This window comes from Panulirus ornatus, chromosome 37, assembly GCF_036320965.1.
Source record: "Panulirus ornatus isolate Po-2019 chromosome 37, ASM3632096v1, whole genome shotgun sequence".
Classification (NCBI taxonomy): Eukaryota; Metazoa; Arthropoda; class Malacostraca; order Decapoda; family Palinuridae; genus Panulirus; species Panulirus ornatus.
Genome location: NC_092260.1, coordinates 4176040 through 4199763, shown reverse-complemented (window position 1 = coordinate 4199763; position 23724 = coordinate 4176040). Strand labels below are relative to the sequence as shown.

Here is a 23724-nt window from a genome sequence, read left to right as displayed (position 1 = left end):
GTCCATTTGAAGGATATTCAAGCAACAGATATTGAGAGTGATTTACATAGTGAGAGTGACCATGTGGGTCAAAAATTTAATGCAGAGGAGTGTCAATGTGAATAAAAAAAATAGAAGGTAAGATATTCACAATCAAAAGCCAACACTGAAAACTGATTATCAAAAAATATTTCTTGAATAAATCATATCTCTATGCCAACAAACTATATCATTAGTACTGTTACTATTATGGGGGACCAATTGATGACCTTTAGCACTGTCTAAACCAAGGAAAAATAAAACAATAAAGGAAAGCAGGGTAATCAGTTCAATTTAGTCCAGACAGCACACCTTTAAAGGTAGTCAAGTTAAAGTCATCTAACTAAATTTGTTCAATGTTTCTCTCTTTTACAGTTTGACATAAGTCAGAAATGGACTCAAATAAGAGAGACAATCAAGACCAGGCAGTTGTAACTCTATCCACAAAGAGATAGCAAGAGGAAGGGATAAAAAATGAGTGTCTCATCAAGGAGCAAAAGTTTGGAGATGATGGTTGAAATACTTAAAAACTGGGATAAAAAATTAAAACAATTAGACATGGAAGTACAGAAACTAAAGAATCCACATAAAGATTATAAGAGGTGTCATGAGATAAGACAAGAATGCTTGGGATTAAGTATCAAAATGAATGATCATGAAGACATTGGCGGTGAGGTGGGGTAGTAGTGATGACAGAGGGAATGGTAGAGTTGGTGGTTCTAATAGGAACTGTGGCAAAGGGGGTGGCAGAGATGGTGGTAGTAATGGTGGCACAGATGGTTATAGAAGTGCTGGTGATGACACAGGTGGCTGTAGAGGTGGTAGTTATGATATGGCATCACAGAAAACATGGGTGGTAGTAGCTGTGGTGGCAGAGGGGATGAAAGGTGGTTGTATCAATGGTTGCAGAGGCAGTGGCAAAGGATGTGGGAGAGATCGTGGAAGAGGAGATAGCAGGGGTGGTGGTAGTGGCAAAGGTGGTGGCAAAGGGGATGGCACAGGTGGTTGTGGAGGTGGTGGCAAAGGGAATGGCAGGGATGATGGTGGTGGCATAGAGGATGAGAAAGGTGGTAGTACAGGTGTTGTGGAGGTGGTGGCAAAGGGAGTGGCAGATATGGTGAAGAAGCAGAGAGGTATTGGTAGAAGTAGTGGGGAGTGCAAAGGGGGTTGCAGAGGTGGTGGCAAACAGAATGGCAGAGGTGGTGGAAAAGGTGGGCAAACCTGCTGGCAAAAGAAGTGATTGTGGTGGTTGTACAAGTGGTGCCAGTACTGATGGAAGTAGAGGCAAAGGGGATGGACAAGTGGTAGCAGAGGTGTTGAGAGAGGTGGTGTTATTGGTAGTTGTAAAGGGGGTGACAGAGGTTTGGCAAAGGTGGTTGGACAGCTGGTAACTGAAGTATAAGTGGTAGTAGAAATGGTAAAAAGAGGATGGCAGAAATAATGTATGAATTGGTGGCAGAGAGAATGGCAAAGATGGTTGTGGAGGTGGTGGCAGTAAAAATGCAAGAAGGAATGATATATACGACAACAAATACGGTTCTAGATGTGATGGTAGAGACAGTGGAAGAGATGACAGCATTGGTAGAAGGCATGGTTACATGTAATGATAGTGGTGGTGGTGGCAGAGAGGGTAGAGAAGTAGCACTGGTGGCTGAAGAGATGATGGTAGTGATGGTGGAAAAGAGGGTGGCAGAGGTGATTCTAGAAAAGGTGGCAAAGGGTTGGCAGAGCTAGGAAAAAAAGTGGAAGTGGTGGTCATGGTAGTGGCAGAGGGGACAACAAAGATGATGAAAGAGGCAGTGGAAGTGGTAGAGGTGATGGCAAAGGTGGAGGCAGGGATGGCTGTAGAGGATGTGGCTGAGGTGATGGTAGTGTTGGTGGCAAATGGGGTGATAAAACTGATGGCAGAGTCAGTGCATAAGGTGGTGGCAAGGATATGGAAATATTGGTAGACAAAGGGGTGGCAGAGGTGGTGGCAGAGGAAGAGTGGATTGCAGAGATAGCAGCACAGATGGTTGTAAAAGTGACTTCAAAATCAACAGAGACCTGCCATGCCCTAAGTGTGGCAAGTGGCATATGTTGAAGAAAGCCATCCCATAGAAATAGTTATTTAGAGGGACTAAACAATGTACAAGTGTGGCAGTAACATTTGACCTTAAAATCAAAAGGTGCTTCCTTGTCCGAAAGGAAACACACATGAAATATCACAAGGAAATCCAGCAGCAAATAAAGCTACTATGCTGAAATAAAATCATCTTGAAGTATAACAGTAATCTTGCCCTTTGACCTTTTCAACTCAGATTCAATAGGAACCTTTCTTGTTCTAAATAAGACAGTAATGCTAATCTTTTTATGAAATCCACTCCAATGAATTGTAGCATGAAAATGAAAAAAATTTATATTGCCTAAAAATAATGTAGCGCATCAGTGATCTTGATGAAATCAACATTCTTTGTTTTCTTCCAGATCACTGTGGTGTGAAATGTGGGTCAGTGTGTTCTATTCTTAGTGGAATGCTGAAACACTTGGCATATGAAGTTACATACATCTAATAGCAGCAGAAAACTGAACTTAACTCTAAAACTTAGCCAAGGTTACTGAGGCATGATATATTAATCAAAGTGACCTCTTTTTTTGTGGGATAGGGAAGTTTCCACTAATATACATCTGCACATGAATTTACAAGGTCATGTAGGAAGAAAATCAAGAGAGTTGGAGAAAGTTAAGGCCATTGTGAGTGACTGGCATGTCAGCCAGCTATGAAATTGGCCAGCCACTTTTTGGCAATGGTGTGGAGGGTGATGTCAATTATCTTTTGTGTTAGGACAGTGTGAAATGCTTTGATGTCTACTGCCACCATGTCTCTATGGGAGGGGGCTGTGGTTGATCGAATCCATCTAGGTTTGTTGTATGATGAGCTCAGTGTGTAGTGTGGAAGTAAAGAGTTTGGGTCTAAAGCCATTCTAATTGGGTTAGTGGGATGTTTTCTTTGACTCTGTTGTAGATTATTTTTTCAGAGTTTGGATACTGAGGATAGAAGTGATATTTCTAAGTGCTTGGATGGCAAGTAGGCCATAACATTTTATGTGGAAGTTTGATTTGACAAGGTCTGTTGGATGAGAGCTCTTTATGATTTTAGTTGCATTGCTTGTATCAATGGGAGTGAAATGTGGACAGGCAGTTATTTCTGGATGGATTTTGTTTACATTTTTCAAGATTTTTCTGTTCAGTGGTGAGAGTGGTTTGTGGCTGATTTTTGAGCAGTGTCTCATAAGCATGTTTGTGCATTCTTTGGGAGAAGGGATTTCTTTGGAATGGGTCAGGGGTGCTTCATGAATTGGGGAGTGGACGGCTGCAATAAAAGTAGATTTTTTTTAATGTGAGCCAAAGTTGGTTGCTGCAGGTCTGTGACTGACCGTGTTGAGAAATGCCAATTTTCCATCTGTCTTTCACTGATTAGGTTAGGAATGGTGTTTTTCAGTGTTTCAATTCGTTCTGTGATTTCTACTAATGGAGAGTGGTTGTGTCTGAGCTAGTTTCTTTGCTTTATGAGGTAACTTGTGGGGAGAAATTTGGGTTGAATTTCTTTTTGTGTGTAATGTATTACATATGACAGCTAGAGAATGAATGAGAGCAGATGAGGTGTTTGTTTGTCTGTTCCTATCACTATCACTACCTCACTAATGTAGGAAATGGTGATCAAGTATAAAAAAAAATCTCTGTGTACATGGCATATGCTTTTGCTAGTCTGGTTGGAGATGGTGATGGAGTGTGAGACTGTGTAATCTAGTAATGAGAAATCATTCATACCAAAGTTTTGGAGCCTTTTTTCTATGTACTAAGTGAAAGCTGGTCAGTGTGCCTTTCTGTATTTTGTGCATTATTTTTCTTGTGGCTGTGCAGACTGGGTGGGCTTTATGGAGTGATATCAAGATGTACAAGTGGTTAGAGGTTTTTTGCGTAATGAGCTCCATGTGGTCCTTAAGTGTAGTGCTGGTGAGAAAAATGTGTTAGCTGGTGAAATTGGCTGAATGGATAGCAAAAGGTTGTAATTCCAGTGTATTCTCACTGGAAACAATGAAGGTTGGAAGATTCTAACCCTGGTTTTCCCAGAGAATATCCAAAAGAATCTCTCATGCTCACAAGACAGAACACAAAAGAAGGAAATCATGTTTTTCCACTGATAATCTAAACCAAGCTGTTGCTTTTTCATTTGCAGGTTCTTCATATCAAGGCTTGAATTAAGAGAAGGTATATATTTCGTGCAAGAAAAGAGACTAAGAATCCTTTACAGGTGCTCCATAATGACAAGTGCAATGGAGTGACAAGATGGAAACTACATTATAGCAAGTAAAGTCTTCATCAGTGCTACATTACTTCATAATCATTCAGTTCACATAATAGGCTGATTCATCAAAAGAAATTAACAACTTCATACATACCTTCCAAACAAAATAGTCACTACAGCACACAATAAAAGCCATTCACTTTACTTCCTCATCTGACCCAAATTCATTCACTGCATCTGTTCGTCTCTTTTGCAAATATCATTATATAACAAAACTTGAAATAATAATGACCTTGAGCTTGTGCTCCTTCCTGTTAACAATAACAGCTGTAATCTGCTGGTCCATGAACAAAAGAATGCAAGCCAGCAATGCAGGAACCAATGCAACAAGAGATGACCACCATGGGTTACCTGGAAAGAAAGTCATTTGTTAATTTTGATCTTTCAATAATCTATGATTTTGATATCTAATAACAATAACAGTTCTGAATCTGATAGCCTGATAAAGGACATGTCTATGGTCCCTAGTTCCTGGCATCATGGGGTGCTAAGAATCTCCAGGTTTCTGCCTGACTCTACTACCAATGAGAGAGAGGGCTCTAGCAGTAGTAGTACCAGTCCCTCCCATGACCTTTCCCTCACTGTTAGACCTTCCTCTTTTTCTACTCACTACACCAACATTCATGGTTTATCTAATAACCTCTCCTCAGTCAAACACCATCTGTCTAGTTATATTTATCTATTATTTATTATACTTGATTGCCCAACCCACCCATATGCACATGTATATACATAAATGCCCACGTAAATGCGTTACTATGCACTTTGGTCGTATACATATACATACACAGACATATACATATATACACATGTACATATTCATAATTGCTGCCTTCATCCATTTCGTCATCACCCAGCCACACATGAACTAGCATCTCCCTTACAAAGTAGCACTAGGAAAAGACAAAAAAGGCCACATTTGTTCACACTCATTCTCTTGCTGTCATGTGCAATGCACTGAAACACATGGCTCCCTTTCCACATCCAGGCCCCACAAAACTTTTCATGGTTTACCCCAGATGCTTCACATGCCCTGGTTCAATCCATTGATAGCAAGTTGACTCTGGTATATCCCATCATTCCAATTCACTCTATTCCTTGCACACCTTTTACCCTCCTGTATGTTCAGCCCCCGATCACTCAAAATCATTTTCACTCCATCCTTCCACCTCCAATTTGGTCTCCTGCTTCTCCTTGTTCCCTCCACCTCTTACACATATATCCTCTTTGTCAATCTTTCCTCACTCATTCTTTCCATGTGATCGAACCATTTCAACACACCTTCTTTTGCTCTTTCAACCACACTCTCTTTATTTCCACACATTTCTCTTACCCTTTCATTACTTACTCGATCAAACCACCTCACAACACATATTGTCCTCAAACATTTAATTTCCAACACATCCACCCTCATCCGCACAACCCTATCTATAGCCCATGCCTCGCAACCATATAACATTGGTGGAACTACTATTCCTTCAAACATATCCATTTTTGCTCTCTGATATAACGTTCTCACCTTTCACACATTCTTTAATGCTCCCAAAACCTTCGCCCCCTCCCCCACCCTATGACTCACTTCCACTTCCATGGTTCCATCTGTCGCTAAAATCCACTCCCAGATATCTAAAACACTTCATTTCCTCCAGTTTTTCTCCATTCAAACTTACCTCCTGATTAATATGTTTCTAAACCTACTGTACCTAATAACCTTGCTCTTATTCACATTTACTCTCAGCTTTCTTCCTTCACACACTTTACCAAACTCAGTCACCAACTTCTGCAGTTTCTCACCCGAATCAGCTACCAGCACTGTATCATCAGCAAACAACAACTGACTCACTTCCCAAGCCCTCATCCACAACAGATTGCATACTTGCCCCTCTCTCCAAAACTCTTACATTCACCTCCCATACCACCCCATCCATACACAAATTAAACAACCATGGAGACATCACGCACCCCTGCCGCAAACCGACATTCATTGGGAACCAATCACTTTCCTCTCTTCCTACTCAAACACATGCCTTATACGGAAAGAAAGAATACTTCCCATGTATTCCCTGCGTGTCATAGAAGGTGACTAAAGGGGGCGGGAACGGGGGGGCTATAAACCCTTCCCTCCTTGTATTTTAACTTTCTAAAAGGGAAAACAGATCTGTCTAGTACCTCTCCCAATAACTTACTTATCTCTGAGACACAGTTGTCTATTGATGTTCTCATTAGTCCCTCTTTCATATCTAACTATCAATCTACACTCACAATTCCAGTTCAAAGGTGGTGTTTATGTTCACTTCAACAAACCTGATGCATGCCTCAAGGACCTTGAGCCCCTAAACTCTGATATTATGCGGCTTAAGGCCTGTCTCCTTACTATCACACTTTTCCTCTGTTTTGCCTATTGCTCTCCTAATTCTATAAATTTTATATCTTCCTTTGACTATCTAAACTCTATCGCTCTATCAATAAACATTCTTGCAAAAATCTTACCTGCTATACTTAACAGATTTATTCTTATAATTGCTTCATACATCTTTAGGCCCTTTTTCCATGGGATAAAGGAACAACAACAGCTTTCACCCAATCCTTAGGCACAACCTTCTGTTTCCATGCTAAATTTCATATCAAATGCATCTATAGTATTGAACTTTCTATTCTATACTTCATCATTTCGGCCATACTCCTATCCACTCCAGGTGCCTTTCCTACCTTCAGCCTCATTACTGTCTTATTTACTTCCCTTTTTGCCCTTGCACTTGTGTCCTCTTCCTTCCATCCTCCATAACCATGTATGTAGCAAATGCTGCCTCACCATCTCCCAAATTCATCAGTTCTTCAAAATACTCTCTCCATCTTCCTTTCCCTCCTTTTGATTTGACAACTCCCCTTCCTTACTTTTCACATGAACATTTCCACTCTTTCATCCACCTCTTTCCTCTTTCATCTCCTTCCAGTATAGTTTCTTATTTTCCATAAACTTTCAACTCAACATTTTTCCAAAATCTTCATCTACTCTTTCTTTGTTTTTCTCAATTAGCTTCTCAATATTCTGCTTACACATCTTACATTCTTCCCTCCTTTGCTGAGCTTCCATTGGTACTTTACATTTGAGCCACCTACCATATGCATTTTTTTCACTTCCATAGCATTTCTAATCTCTTCTGTCCACTGTGCATTTTCCTTTTTATTCTTATATCTCAACACCTCATGTCCAACTACTAATTCTACAATCGTTAACAGCCTTTCTCTAAACATTCAAACACCTCATTCACACATGATTTGCTACAATAAAAGAAAGCTTTCACACCAACTAACAGCTGTCCTAATACACTATACATCCTTAGTATATCCCATAATGCATTCCACTCAACTCTGTCATATGCTTTCTACAGACCCATAAAAGCTGTATACAACATCTTAACTTCTGGCAGATACTTTTCCATGGTCATTTTCACCATAAAAATCTGATCCACACATCAACCTTTCCTAAAACCTCCTTGCTCCTCACTTACTGCACTCAGTCACTTTCATCACTCTATCAATCAACACTCTTGCATACACTTTTCCTGGTTTACTTGACAGACTTATTCCCCTGTAAGTATTACATACATTCTTAGCACCTTTTCCAATGAATAAAGGAACAATAATAGCTTTCATCCAATTCTCAGACACAACCTTCTGTTTCCATGCTAAATTATATATCAAATGTATCCAGTCCATCACACTTTCTCCTTCATAATTCAGTATTTTAGCTGAAATCCCATCCAATCCAGATGCCTTTCCTTCCTTCAGCTTCATTATCACCTTCTTTACCTCCCTTGTTGCTACAGGCGCTTGCACTTGTATCCTCTTCCTTCCATCTTCCATCCCCATGCATGTAACACCTGCTGCCTCATCTTTCCTACATTCATCCGTTATTCAAAATACTCTTTCCATCTTCCTTTCACTCCTTTGGATTTGGCATCTCCCCTTCTTTACTTCTAACATTAACATTTACACTCTAACACCCACCTCTTTCCTTTTCTCCTCCTTCCAGTACAACTTATTTTCCCTAAACTTTTCACTCTAACTTTCTTACATAATCTTTGTCTACTCTTTCTTTGCTTTCCTTATTAGCCTCTTAACACTGCACTTACACATCTTATGGTCTTCCCTCCTCCTTTACTAAACTTCCACTGGTACATTCCTTTTGAGCAATCTAGCATGTCTTTTTTTTCTCTTCCACAGCATTTCTAATCTCATCCATCCACCATACATTTCCCTTTTCATTTTCATACCTCATAACCTCGAATCCAACAATTAATATCAAAAACTTTAACAGAGTTTCTTTAAACATTTCAAACACCTTATTCATACATGACTGTATCCCTACATTTCCTGCACTTCTATCTACAATTTACGTCACCTTCCTTTCATACTCCTCCTTACATTCATTCTGATTCATCTCGCTAATACTTTTACCTCTCCATTTTTTTCTTACACCATACCTCCACTTCTCCCTGATCCTCATCCCCACAAGAACTGCAAAATGGTCAAAGTCTCCAAAGAATCCTCTCAAAACTCTAGCCTCTAGCATGGCCTTCTTCAATCTTTCAGCCACTCCCACATAGGAAAAACTCCCACATAGTCAAAGTTTTTCCTTTTCTCTTCAGTCATTTTTCATCCATGTATAACTGTGGATCATCTTGTTTGAAAAAAGGTGTTTGCAAGGAGTAAACCCATCTGAACTCTGACATCCACAAGATAACTTCCATTCTCATTTACTCCAGGCAATCCCTATTTACCAAGTATCTCACCAATTTAATCACATCCCACATTCACATTACCCATTACAACCACCTTTCTCTCCATTTCAAAATCATTTATACAGTAATCCAAATTTCTCCAGAAATGATTTTTTTCTTCCTTACCTTGGACAGTCTTCATATTCACAATCACATGTACACATATCTATGCATACTTCACAATTTCAATCTTTCCTTTCACCCACACTACTGTTCTTGATTCATTCATCATATCCCACCTTTGCATTCATATTACCCATAACAACCACCTTTCTCTTCACATCAAAACCATTTATAGTCATTCAAATTTCTCCAGAAATGTTTCTTTTCATCCTTACCTCAGACAGTCTTCATATTCACAGGCACATGTACATACACTCATGCACAATTTCACAATTTCAATCTTTCCTTTCACCCACACTGCACATCCCTCTTTCCTCTCTCCCAATAACTTTCATTAATCCTCATCCATAACACTTTCTTCCATGCTCTTCCATAAATTGCTTTCACCATTTCCATTTTCACTCCATACATCTAGCCCAAGGATGGGGATTTCTGAAGTCCCTAGCACATCCAAGATATAATCTTTATATTTCTGTACAAGCTTCCTCATCTTATTTTCCCCAGCCATCTAATTCACATTCAACACCATCATCCTCAATCACTCATCTCTTTTACTCCTCAGCATAAGTGGAAGACTTCAGTGCTGCTTCTTAGCCTTTTGTGCCTCACCCTTGACAGGTTACTGGCAGAGGGCACCTCCAGCACAGTGTTTCCCAGAGGCAGTGTGGCTCCCAAATTGTCTGAAAAACTAAAAACCCCAGCATACCTCAAATGTTTGTCAGTATTTAAGGAAGAAAGTACTGCTATTATTGCCCTGATAGAGTTGGGCAATGCCTACCCCATTTTTCCACCCCTATGGGTATAATAACAAGGTCACCATGAGAAGGCACGGTAAGACTTGAATACTCCAGAAAACTAGAGCATCCCTTACAGCACTGAAATTCCAACTTTTCCTAATTTTAAGCCCGTACCACAGTAGCACCACGTAACATCAATGATTATCATAATGCCACTATGCAAAGCTACAGAAAGCATACTGACAGGACTAATAGAAATATTTTCTGGAAGGTGTTATGAAAATATGCTCTAGGAGAGAGCTGTTAGAACCATTAAGGAATGTTTTTATCAAGATAGTAAGGAATGTAAGCGAGTAGGAAGAGGAAGATGGGTGGTACCATGTTACCATGGCTATTTGGTCTGTTTATAAATGGGGTGGTGAAGGAGGTGAATGAGAGAGTTTTGGGGATAGTGGCAGTATGTCAGAGTTAGGTAACCAGAAAGATGAATCAGTTACTGTTTGCTGATGACACAGCACTGGTGGAAGATTTGAATGAGAAACTCCAGAAGTTGGTTTCTGACTTTGGTTAAGTGTGCGAAAGAAGAGAGTGGAGAGTAAATCTGAATAAAAGCAAGGTTACTAGGTTTAGCACTGGAAAGAAACAGGTCAGTTGGAGTGAATGTTTGAATGGAGAGAACTTGGAAGAAGTGTTTCAGATACCTCAGAGTGCATATGGCAGCAAATGGAACCATAGAAGATAAAGTGAGCCACAGGATGGATGAGGGGATGAAGGTTCTGGGAACACTACATAATGTGTGGAGAGGTCACTGTATATTAAAGCAAAGATGGGTATGGATGATGGTAAAGTTGTCACGATGGTGATGTATGGATGCAAAGCTTGAGCTTTGTACAAAAATGCACAGAAGAGAGAGGATATGTTGAAATGAGATGTTTGAGAACAGTTTAGATAAGAAGATGGTGAGGTATTAGAAATCATACATATGAGAGGTGAAGAGGGTGTGCTGAATTTGTCTGGAAATATAGAGAGGATGGCTAAGAAGGTATATAAATGTTGGCTGTGGAGGGAACAAAGAAAAAGGACAACAGAGGAGGAAGTGGAAGGATGAAATGAAACAAGCTTTCAGTTTTTTTTGGCCAGAACATGCAGGAAGGAAGGAGGTGTGCATGGGATAAAGTGAATTGGAGTGATGTGCTGTCAGTGGGCTGAGCCTGGTTATATGAAGCAGTCAGGGAAAACCAAGGAAACATCTGTAGGGCCTTGTTGTGGACAGGGAGCTCTGGTTTCTGTGGTTTCTGTGCACTGTACATGACAGCTAAAAAGTAGATGAGAGCATGTGAGGTCATTATTTGCCTATTTCTGGCACTAACTTGCAAAGACTAGAAACAGCGAACAATTATGAAAATGTATATTCTTTCTCAAGATCACTCCTTCCCTCATAGATGAGGTAGTGCCAAGAACACATGAAGAGAGGCCACATCTGCTTACATCCATTCTCTAGCTGTCATGTGTAATGTATTGAAAACACAGACTCTGTCCACAGCTAGGCCTCACAGACTTTTCCATGGCTTCTCCAAGCCACTTCACATGTCCTGGTTCAGTCCACTGACAGCTATACCAAGTGGTGCCAATTCACTCTATCCTGTGCATACCTTTCACCCTCCTGCATGTTCAGGTCTCAATCACTCAAAATCTTTTTCACTACATCTCTAATTTGGTCAACCCCTTTTCCTAATTCCCTCATATATCCTCTTTGTCAATTTCTCTTCACTCATTCTCTCTATGTGTCCAAACCATTTCAAAAAACCTTCAGCTCTCTCAACCACACTCTTTGTATTACCACACCTCACTCTTACCCTTTTATTACTTACTAAATCAAACCTCACAACCCATATTGTCCTCACACATTTCATTTCCAATACATCCACCCTCCACAGATTTATCAGCTGGAGAGTTCCAGCTAACAATACATTGATTAGGTTGGAAGAGAGGAAAGTGATTGGGTCTCAGTGAATGTTGGTTTGCGGCATGGGTCTCCATGGTTGTTTATTTTGTTTATGGATGGGTTGTTAGGGAGGTGAATGCAAGAGTTTTGGAAAGAGGGGCAAGTATGCAGCCTGTTGTGGATGAGAGAGCTTAGGAAGTGATTCAGTTGTTGTTCGCTGATAATACAGCACTGGTGGCTGATTCGGGTGAGAAACTGCAGAAGCTGGTGACTGAGTTTGGTAAAGTGTGTGAAAGAAGAAACCTGAGAGTAAATGTGAATAAGAGCAAGGTTATTAGGTACAGTAGGGTTGAGGGACATGTCATTTGGGAGGTAATTTTTAATGGAGAAAAACTGGAGGAAGTGAAGTGTTTTTAGATATCTGGGGGTGGATTTGGCAGTGGATGAAACCACGGAAGTGGAAGTGAACCATAGGGTGGGGAGAAGGCGAAAATACTGGGAGCATTGAAAAATGTGTGGAAGTCGAGATCGTTATCTTGGAAAGCAAAAATGGATACGTTTGAAGGAATATTGGTTCCAACAATGTTATATAGTTGCAAGGTGTGGGCTATAGATAAAGGTGTGCGGAGGAGGTTGGATGTGCTGGGAATGAGATGTTTGAGAACAGTTTAGATAAGAAGATGGTGAGGTATTAGAAATCATACATATGAGAGGTGAAGAGGGTGTGCTGAATTTGTCTGGAAATATAGAGAGGATGGCTAAGAAGGTATATAAATGTTGGCTGTGGAGGGAACAAAGAAAAAGGACAACAGAGGAGGAAGTGGAAGGATGAAATGAAACAAGCTTTCAGTTTTTTTTGGCCAGAACATGCAGGAAGGAAGGAGGTGTGCATGGGATAAAGTGAATTGGAGTGATGTGCTGTCAGTGGGCTGAGCCTGGTTATATGAAGCAGTCAGGAAAACCAAGGAAACATCTGTAGGGCCTTGTTGTGGACAGGGAGCTCTGTTTCTGTGGTTTCTGTGCACTGTACATGACAGCTAAAAAGTAGATGAGAGCATGTGAGGTCATTATTTGCCTATTTCTGGCACTAACTTGCAAAGACTAGAAACAGCGAACAATTATGAAAATGTATATTCTTTCTCAAGATCACTCCTTCCCTCATAGATGAGGTAGTGCCAAGAACACATGAAGAGAGGCCACATCTGCTTACATCCATTCTCTAGCTGTCATGTAATAATGCACCGAAACCATAGCTCCCTTTCCACATCCAGGCCCCACACAACTTTCCATGGTTTACCCCAGACACTTCACATGCCCTGGTTCAATCCATTGACAGCACGTCGACCCCGGTATACCACATCGTTCCAATTCACTCTATTCCTTGCACGCCTTTCACCCTCCTGCATGTTCAGGCCCTGATCACTCAAAATCTTTTTCACTCCATCTTTCCACCTCCAATTTGGTCTCCCACTTCTCCTCGTTCCCTCCACCTCTGACACATATAACCTCTTTGTCAATCTTTCCTCACTCATTCTCTCCATGTGACCAAACCATTTCAAAACACCCTCTTTTGCTCTCTCAACCACACTCTTTTTATTTCCACACATCTCTCTTAACATTACTTACTCGATCAAACCACCTCAAACCATATATTGTCCTCAAACATCTCATTTCCAGCACATCCTGCACACAACTCTATCCATAGTCCATGCCTCGCAACCATACAACATTGTTGGAACCACTATTCCTTCAAACATACCCATTTTTGCTTTCTGAGATAATGTTCTTGACTTCCAAACATTCTTCAAGGCTCCCAGAATTTTCGCCCCCCTCCCCCACCCTATGATTCACTTCCGCTTCCATGGTTCCATCCGCTGCCAGATCCACTCCCAGATATCTAAAACACTTTACTTCCTCCAGTTTTTCTCCATTCAAACTTACCTCCCAATTGACTTGACCCTCAACCCTACTGTACCTAATAACCTTGCTCTTATTCACATTTACTCTTAACTTTCTTCTTTCACACACTTTACCAAACTCAGTCGCCAGCTTCTGCAGTTTCTTACATGAATCAGCCACCAGCGCTGTATCATCAGCGAACAACAACTGACTCACTTCCCAAGCTCTCTCATCCACAACAGACTGCATACTTGCCCCTCTTTCCAAAGCTCTTGCATTCACCTCCCTAACTACCCCATCCATAAACAAATTAAACAACCATGGAGACATCACAAACCCCTGCCGCAAACCTACATTCACTGAGAACCAATCACTTTCCTCTCTTCCTACACGTACACATGCCTTACATCCTCGCTAAAAACTTTTCACTGCTTCTAACAACTTGCCTCCCACACCATATATTCTTAAAACCTTCCACAGAGCATCTCTATCAACTCTATCATATGCCTTCTCCAGATCCATAAATGCTACATACAAATCCATTTGTTTTTCTAAGTATTTCTCACATACATTCTTCAAAGCAAACACCTGATCCACACACTCTCTACCACTTCTGAAACCACACTGCTCTTCCCCAGTCTGATGCTCTGTACATGCCTTCACCCTCTCAATCAATACCCTCCCATATAATTTACCAGGGATACTCAACAAACTTATACCTCTGTAATTTGAGCACTCACTTTTATCCACTTTGCCTTTGTACAATGGCACTATGCAAGCATTCCGCCAATCCTTAGGCACCTCACCATGAGTCATACATACATTAAATAACCTTACCAACCAGTCAACAATACAGTCACCCCCTTTTTTAATAAATTCCACTGCAATACCATCCAAACCTGCTGCCTTGCCGGCTTTCATCTTCCGTAAAGCTTTTACTACCTCTTCTCTATTTACCAAATCATTTTCCCAAACCCACTCACTTTGCACACCACCTCGACCAAAACACCCTATATCTGCCACTCTATCATCAAACACATTCAACAAACCTTCAAAATACTCACTCCATCTCCTTTTCACATCACCACTACTTGTTATCACCTCCCCATTAGCCCCCTTCACTGAAGTTCCCATTTGCTCCCTTGTCTTACGCACTTTATTTACCTCCTTCCAAAACATCTTTTTATTCTCCCTGAAGTTTAATGATACTCTCTCACCCCAACTCTCATTTGCCCTCTTTTAAGACAATTAGAAAAAATGTAAACTATAATTCAAAGCTAAAAAAATTGCAAACTATAATTGAAAGCAAAGTATTTTTGATGAGGCATTAATCTTTTAAAGAGAAAAACCTTATTTCCCTCATGCAAGTGCTTCCAAAAGCAGATGGGGCTAAGTAATATCAACATTACAATAAAATCATACCTTGATATTCAGTTGTCAAAATGATGATCTGACATGAATCAGTGATGTAAGCGAACAATGGATAACTCCCAACTTACCACTAAAGGGAGGGATAACCCATCCACGGCCTTCCCAAGTAGGTTTAAACTGACTTGGAACATCCAGTTTTGGAGTATGAATACCAACAGCATAATCAACAGCACTCATAACAACAATGGCAATGATAACTGCAAAGTCACTGATGAACTGACGGACCTGCAAATAACATTTCAATAATCAAAACAATTGAATTTTTTACTTTTTTTCAGTCCTTAATATTTAAGTAATGTGAGCATATGAAGTGAATATGATGGTCAACAACATTTTTTCAATTAAAAAAAAAGTTTTCTTTAGTGTAAAAGAAATAAAACCCATGCAACATTCATGTGCTAATTTCAACATGAGTACAGTCGAGTGACAAAAAAGGTCGCTTCCTTACAGTTTAAATGTACTATAAAAACACTGAACCAGATGACTGTGGCCATAGACTATCACTACATTAGGAACCTTATGAAATTTTGACAAAGAATTTGACCTCCTAAAGTACAGAAATTCTGAAAATGTATCCACTAATATGAAAATCATCTGAACAGGTCTATCATTGTTATGGATAAAGAAAAAATAAAACAATTATACATAATGTATGACTAAGTAACTATGTATGGCTACAGCACAACCTCTAGACTTTGTCCTCCAAAGTAAATTATTGGTAAAAAATATTTGAGACATATTGCTGAAGTAAGACATGTAACAGTTTTGCAAGTAGAATAATTCATTAACTACTGATTATAACCCTAGAAAATATGGTGTTCATCAGTGTGACTTTCAAAACTTTATCATAACTGGAAGAATTTTATTCATAAATGATTCATATAATAAGGATAAGTACAAAGGCAAAGGGGATAAGAGTGAGTGCTCAAATTACAAAGGTATAAGATTGTTGAGTATTCCTGGGATATTATATGGGAGGGTATTGATTGAGAGGGTGATGGCATGTACAGAGCATTAGATTGGGGAAGAGCAGTGTGGTTTCAGAAGTGGTAGAGGATGTGTGGATCAGGTGTTTGCTTTGAAGAATGTATGTGAGAAATACTTAGAAAAGCACATGGATTTGTATGTAGCAGTTATGGATCTGGAGAAGGAATATGATAGAGTTGATAGAAATGCTCTGTGGAAGGTATTAAGAATATATGGTGTGGGAGGTAAGTTGTATGAAGCAGTGAAAAGTTTTTATTGAGGATGTAAGGCATGTGTACGTGTGGGAAGAGAGGAAAGTGATTGGGTCTCAGTGAATGTTGGTTTGCGGCATGGGTCTCCATGGTTGTTTATTTTGTTTATGGATGGGGTTGTTAGGGAGGTGAATGCAAGAGTTTTGGAAAGAGGGGCAAGTATGCAGCCTGTTGTGGATGAGAGAGCTTAGGAAGTGATTCAGTTGTTGTTCGCTGATAATACAGCACTGGTGGCTGATTCGGGTGAGAAACTGCAGAAGCTGGTGACTGAGTTTGGTAAAGTGTGTGAAAGAAGAAACCTGAGAGTAAATGTGAATAAGAGCAAGGTTATTAGGTACAGTAGGGTTGAGGGACATGTCATTTGGGAGGTAATTTTTAATGGAGAAAAACTGGAGGAAGTGAAGTGTTTTAGATATCTGGGAGTGGATTTGGCAGTGGATGAAACCACGGAAGTGGAAGTGAACCATAGGGTGGGGGAGAAGGCGAAAATACTGGGAGCATTGAAAAATGTGTGGAAGTCGAGATCGTTATCTTGGAAAGCAAAAATGGATACGTTTGAAGGAATATTGGTTCCAACAATGTTATATAGTTGCAAGGTGTGGGCTATAGATAAAGGTGTGCGGAGGAGGTTGGATGTGCTGGGAATGAGATGTTTGAGGACAATATGTGGTGTGAGGTGGTTTGATCGAGTAAGTAATAATAGGGTAAGAGAGATGTGTGGTAATAAAAAGAGTGTGGTTGAGAGAGCAGAAGAGGATGTTTTGAAATGGCTTGGCCACATGGAGAGAATGAGTGAGGAAAGATTGACCAAGAGGATATATGTGTCAGAGGTGGAGGGAACGAGAAGTGGGAGACCAAATTGGAGGTGGAAAGATGGAGTGAAAAAGATTTTGAGTGATTGGGGCCTGAGCATGCAGGAGGGTGAAAGGCGTGCAAGGAATAGAGTGAATTGGAACGATGTGGTATACTGGGGTCGACGTGCTGTCAATGGATTGAACCAGGGCATGTGAAGCATCTGGGGTAAACCATGGAAAGTTCTTTGAGGCCTGGATGTGGAAAGGGAGCTGTGGTTTCGGTGCATTATACATGACAGCTAGAGACTGGGCGTGAACGAATGTGGCCTTTGTTGTCTTTTCCTAGTGCTACCTCATGCATATGCGGGGGAAGGGTGTTTTCATTTCATGTGTGGCATGGTGGCAACGGGAATGAATAAGGGCAGACAGTATGAATTATGTACATGTGTACATATGTATATGTCTGTGTGTGTATATATATGTATACGTTGAGATGTATAGATATGTATATGTGCTGTGTGTGGACGTGTATGTATATACATGTGCCTTCTCCAGATCCATAAATGCTACATACAAATCCATTTGCTTTTCTAAGTATTTCTCACAAACTTTTTCAAAGCAAACACCTGACCACCACCCTCTCCACTTCTGAAACCACACGCTTTCCCCAATTGTTGCTCTGTACATCCTTCCCCTCCAACAAAACCCTCCCATATAATTTCCCAGGAATACTCAAAACTTTACCTCTGTAATTTGAGCACTCACTTTTATCCCCTTTGCCTTTGTACAATGGCACTATGCAAGCATTCTGCCAATCCTCAGGCACCTCACCATGAGTCATACATATATCAAATAACCTTACCAACCAGTCAACAATACAGTCACCCCCTTTCTTATGAAATCCAATCGCAATAACATCCATACAACTATCTTTTCCCTTTCACTAAGAGCTTAACTCTGTCATCCTACCACTCACTACCCTTTCTCACCTGCCCACTTCCTGCATACCACACACTCACTTCTCTCATTCCAATTCTCATTTTCCATCCTTTTCAGCTTACACACCTTCCTCTTGAACTCCTGTGACCTCCTCTTGGACATCTTCCAATCACACGTGCTCCTTCCTTGTAAGTAACATCCATACAACTATCTTTTCCCTTTCACTAAGAGCTTAACTCTGTCATCCTACCACTCACTACCCTTTCTCACCTGCCCACTTCCTGCATACCACACACTCACTTCTCTCATTCCAATTCTCATTTTCCATCCTTTTCAGCTTACACACCTTCCTCTTGAACTCCTGTGACCTCCTCTTGGACATCTTCCAATCACACGTGCTCCTTCCTTGTAAGTAACATCCATACAACTATCTTTTCCCTTTCACTAAGAGCTTAACTCTGTCATCCTACCACTCACTACCCTTTCTCACCTGCCCACTTCCTGCATACCACACACTCACTTCTCTCATTCCAATTCTCATTTTCCATCCTTTTCAGCTTACACACCTTCCTCTTGAACTCCTGTGACCTCCTCTTGGACATCTTCCAATCACACGTGCTCCTTCCTTGTAAGTAACATCCATACAACTATCTTTTCCCTTTCACTAAGAGCTTAACTCTGTCATCCTACCACTCACTACCCTTTCTCACCTGCCCACTTCCTGCATACCACACACTCACTTCTCTCATTCCAATTCTCATTTTCCATCCTTTTCAGCTTACACACCTTCCTCTTGAACTCCTGTGACCTCCTCTTGGACATCTTCCAATCACACGTGCTCCTTCCTTGTAAGTAACATCCATACAACTATCTTTTCCCTTTCACTAAGAGCTTAACTCTGTCATCCTACCACTCACTACCCTTTCTCACCTGCCCACTTCCTGCATACCACACACTCACTTCTCTCATTCCAATTCTCATTTTCCATCCTTTTCAGCTTACACACCTTCCTCTTGAACTCCTGTGACCTCCTCTTGGACATCTTCCAATCACACGTGCTCCTTCCTTGTAAGTAACATCCATACAACTATCTTTTCCCTTTCACTAAGAGCTTAACTCTGTCATCCTACCACTCACTACCCTTTCTCACCTGCCCACTTCCTGCATACCACACACTCACTTCTCTCATTCCAATTCTCATTTTCCATCCTTTTCAGCTTACACACCTTCCTCTTGAACTCCTGTGACCTCCTCTTGGACATCTTCCAATCACACGTGCTCCTTCCTTGTAAGTAACATCCATACAACTATCTTTTCCCTTTCACTAAGAGCTTAACTCTGTCATCCTACCACTCACTACCCTTTCTCACCTGCCCACTTCCTGCATACCACACACTCACTTCTCTCATTCCAATTCTCATTTTCCATCCTTTTCAGCTTACACACCTTCCTCTTGAACTCCTGTGACCTCCTCTTGGACATCTTCCAATCACACGTGCTCCTTCCTTGTAAGTAACATCCATACAACTATCTTTTCCCTTTCACTAAGAGCTTAACTCTGTCATCCTACCACTCACTACCCTTTCTCACCTGCCCACTTCCTGCATACCACACACTCACTTCTCTCATTCCAATTCTCATTTTCCATCCTTTTCAGCTTACACACCTTCCTCTTGAACTCCTGTGACCTCCTCTTGGACATCTTCCAATCACACGTGCTCCTTCCTTGTAAGTAACATCCATACAACTATCTTTTCCCTTTCACTAAGAGCTTAACTCTGTCATCCTACCACTCACTACCCTTTCTCACCTGCCCACTTCCTGCATACCACACACTCACTTCTCTCATTCCAATTCTCATTTTCCATCCTTTTCAGCTTACACACCTTCCTCTTGAACTCCTGTGACCTCCTCTTGGACATCTTCCAATCACACGTGCTCCTTCCTTGTAAGTAACATCCATACAACTATCTTTTCCCTTTCACTAAGAGCTTAACTCTGTCATCCTACCACTCACTACCCTTTCTCACCTGCCCACTTCCTGCATACCACACACTCACTTCACTCATTCCAATTCTCATTTTCCATCCTTTTCAGCTTACACACCTTCCTCTTGAACTCCTGTGACCTCCTCTTGGACATCTTCCAATCACACGTGCTCCTTCCTTGTAAGTAACATCCATACACCTCTCTTTTCCCTTTCACTAAGAGCTTAACTCTGTCATCCTACCACTCACTACCCTTTCTCACCTGCCCACTTCCTGCATACCACACACTCACTTCTCTCATTCCAATTCTCATTTTCCATCCTTTTCAGCTTACACACCTTCCTCTTGAACTCATGTGACCTCCTCTTGGACATCTTCCAATCACTCGTGCTCCTTCCTTGTAAGTAACATCCATACAACTATCTTTTCCCTTTCACTAAGAGCTTAACTCTGTCATCCTACCACTCACTACCCTTTCTCACCTGCCCACTTCCTGCATACCACACACTCACTTCTCTCACACATGGCAGAACTGCTTGCCTAAATGACTCCCATTCCTTACCTACTCCCCTAGCTTTGTTTATTCTCACCTTCCACCATTATATACTCAATCTCCTGGTACCTCTTCACACAAGCCTCTTTCTCAATATAGATTACTTTCAACACTTCTTACTCACCCACATAATTTTCTCTTTTCTAAAAGCCTCTACAAATCTTCACTAATCCTTTTTTAGCACAAAACTCTACAAGCTATTCACCAATTCTATTCACTTTACTGAATATCCCAATCTTCCCTATTATACCCTAATCTGCCACATTATTCATTTTCACATTTAAATCACCTCTCACTCATACCTAATGTCTTGCATCATAGCTGCAGACATACTCATTCATCACCTCCTAAAACACTCATCTATCTTTGTCATATTTCCCCTGGTCAGGTGCCTAAGTACTGAAATATAATCATCCACATCTCATAATCCACTTTCATTTTTACTCATATCAATCTAGAGCTCCCTTTCTTACACTTTTTCCCACAATTTCTCCTTTAGCAGAAGGGCTACCTCTTCCTTAGCCCTCGCCCTTACATTAAAGTATGTTAAGACGTGACATTAAATTACAGCTTCAATAAAAAAAATATCTTTTTAGGCTATCACAAACAAAAAAAATCTTGGTATTCTTACCTTTGCAGGGAAGAAGGTAGCAGATTTGAAGTCTTTTAAGTATATCGAAATCACAAAAGTTCCAAGGAAGAGGATGAGACTAAGCTGGAACACGTCTGGGTAATAGTGGTAACATTCATGTCCATACCCTACCATTGTACCATTATACACCTGTAATGAATAATTGATATAATTAAACCACTTTCTGGATTCCCATTTATGCATCTGTCCACAACTGCAATGATAGAAACGTTCAGGAGCACATGCAGAATCTTACATTTTAGTTACCAAAAGTTCCCAGGCATAGCATCAAAGGCCTAATGGCACTGCAAGAGGCACTTAGAGCAAATTATTACATACTGACTTGACCTTGACATTAGGAAAGCAGTGGTCAACAGCGAGCATTTAAAATGATAAATGTGTAAAAGTGTATGTGGCCTGCCTCATAAGCATGCACCTAAACTGAAGAAGCTAAACAGAAAGGAATACGCACAGGGTAAAACACTAAAAAAGAAAAAGGGGAAAGTCTCCCTTTCTGAGACAGAAAGTTCTCAACATGTATGGCACACCGTCAGTTAAAATTGTTGTATGAATGCATTACAAAAAAAAAAAAGGACTATATCAAGGATACTGGTTTACCCATGACTTGAATTATTCCTTTTTAGCTGAGAGGGCAAGGCAGCCGAAGCCCTAATCAAAGCCATCCCATTAACACTATACAGGAGGGTGAGAGGTGTGCAAGGAATAGAGTGAATTGGATCAATGTGGTATACTGGGCTCAATGTGCTGTTAATGGACTGAACCAGGGCATGTGAAGCATCTTGGGTAAACCATGGGGCCTGGATGTGGATAGGGAGCTGTGGTTTCGGTGCATTACATATGACAGCTAGAGACTGAGTGTGAATGAGTGTGGCCTTTTTTTCTGTTTTCCTGGAGCTACCTTGCTGAAGCAGGGGGTAGCGATGCTGTTTCCTGTGGGGTGGGGTAGCACCATGAGTGGATGAAAGCAAGCAAGTATGAATATGTACATGTGTACATATGTATATGTCTGTGTAGGTGTATGTATATGTATGTATATGTGCCTGTACGGTCATTTATGTATATTAAGTCAATTGGGAGGTGAGTTTGAATGGAGAAAAACTGGAGGAAGTGAAGTGTTTTAGATATCTGGGAGTGGATCTGGCAGCGGATGGAACCATGGAAGCGGAAGTGGATCATAGGGTGGGGGAGGGGGCAAAAATTCTGGGGGCCTTGAAGAATGTGTGGAAGTCGAGAACATTATCTCGGAAAGCAAAAATGGGTATGTTTGAAGGAATAGTGGTTCCAACAATGTTGTATGGTTGCGAGGCGTGGGCTATGGATAGAGTTGTGCGCAGGAGGATGGATGTGCTGGAAATGAGATGTTTGAGGACAATGTGTGGTGTGAGGTGGTTTGATCGAGTGAGTAACGTAAGGGTAAGAGAGATGTGTGGAAATAAAAAGAGCGTGGTTGAGAGAGCAGAAGAGGGTGTTTTGAAGTGGTTTGGGCATATGGAGAGGATGAGTGAGGAAAGATTGACCAAGAGGATATATGTGTCGGAGGTGGAGGGAACAAGGAGAAGAGGGAGACCAAATTGGAGGTGGAAAGATGGAGTGAAAAAGATTTTGTGTGATCGGGGCCTGAACATGCAGGAGGGTGAAAGGCGGGCAAGGAATAGAGTGAATTGGAGCGATGTGGTATACCGGGGTTGACGTGCTGTCAGTGGATTGAATCAAGGCATGTGAAGCGTCTGGGGTAAACCATGGAAAGCTGTGTAGGTATGTATATTTGCGTGTGTGGACGTATGTATATGCATGTGTATGGGGGGGGTTGGGCCATTTCTTTTGTCTGTTTCCTTGCGCTACCTCGCAAACGCGGGAGACAGCGACAAAGTATAAAAAAAAAAAAAAAAAAAAAAAATATATATATATATATATATATATATATATGTGTGTATGTGGTTGCTTAATTTGTTTATGGATGGGGTTGTTAGGGAGGTGAATGCAAGAGTTTTGGAGAGAGGGGCAAATAACAGTCTGTTGTGGATGAGAGGGCTTGGGAAGTGAGTCATTTGTTGTTTGCTGATGATATAGCACTGGTGGGTGATTCAGGTGAGAAACTGCTGAAGCTGGTGACTGAGTTTGGTAAAGTGTGTGAAAGAGAAAGCTGAGAGTAAATGTGAATAAGAGCAAGGTTATTAGGTTCAGTAGGGTTGAGGGACAAGTTAATTGGGAGGTAAGTTTGAATGGAGAAAAACTGGAGGAAGTGAAGTGTTTTAAATATCTAGGAGAGGATTTA

The 23724-nt window shown here is 40.9% G+C and overlaps 1 protein-coding gene across 33 annotated transcripts in view; it reads right to left on the bottom strand.

Moving 5' to 3' along the window:
* Ndae1 (Na[+]-driven anion exchanger 1) overlaps positions 1-23724 on the bottom strand; it is a 680061-nt gene that overhangs the window by 341897 nt on the left and 314440 nt on the right. For all 33 annotated transcript variants that reach the window (XM_071683718.1, XM_071683724.1, XM_071683696.1 and 30 more), the window contains 3 exons: positions 21429-21578; positions 15354-15510; positions 4599-4717 (listed from right to left, as the gene is read on the bottom strand). In XM_071683718.1, coding sequence (XP_071539819.1) covers positions 4599-4717; positions 15354-15510; positions 21429-21578 — 426 coding nt within the window. The remainder of the gene's footprint in view (positions 1-4598; positions 4718-15353; positions 15511-21428; positions 21579-23724) is intronic.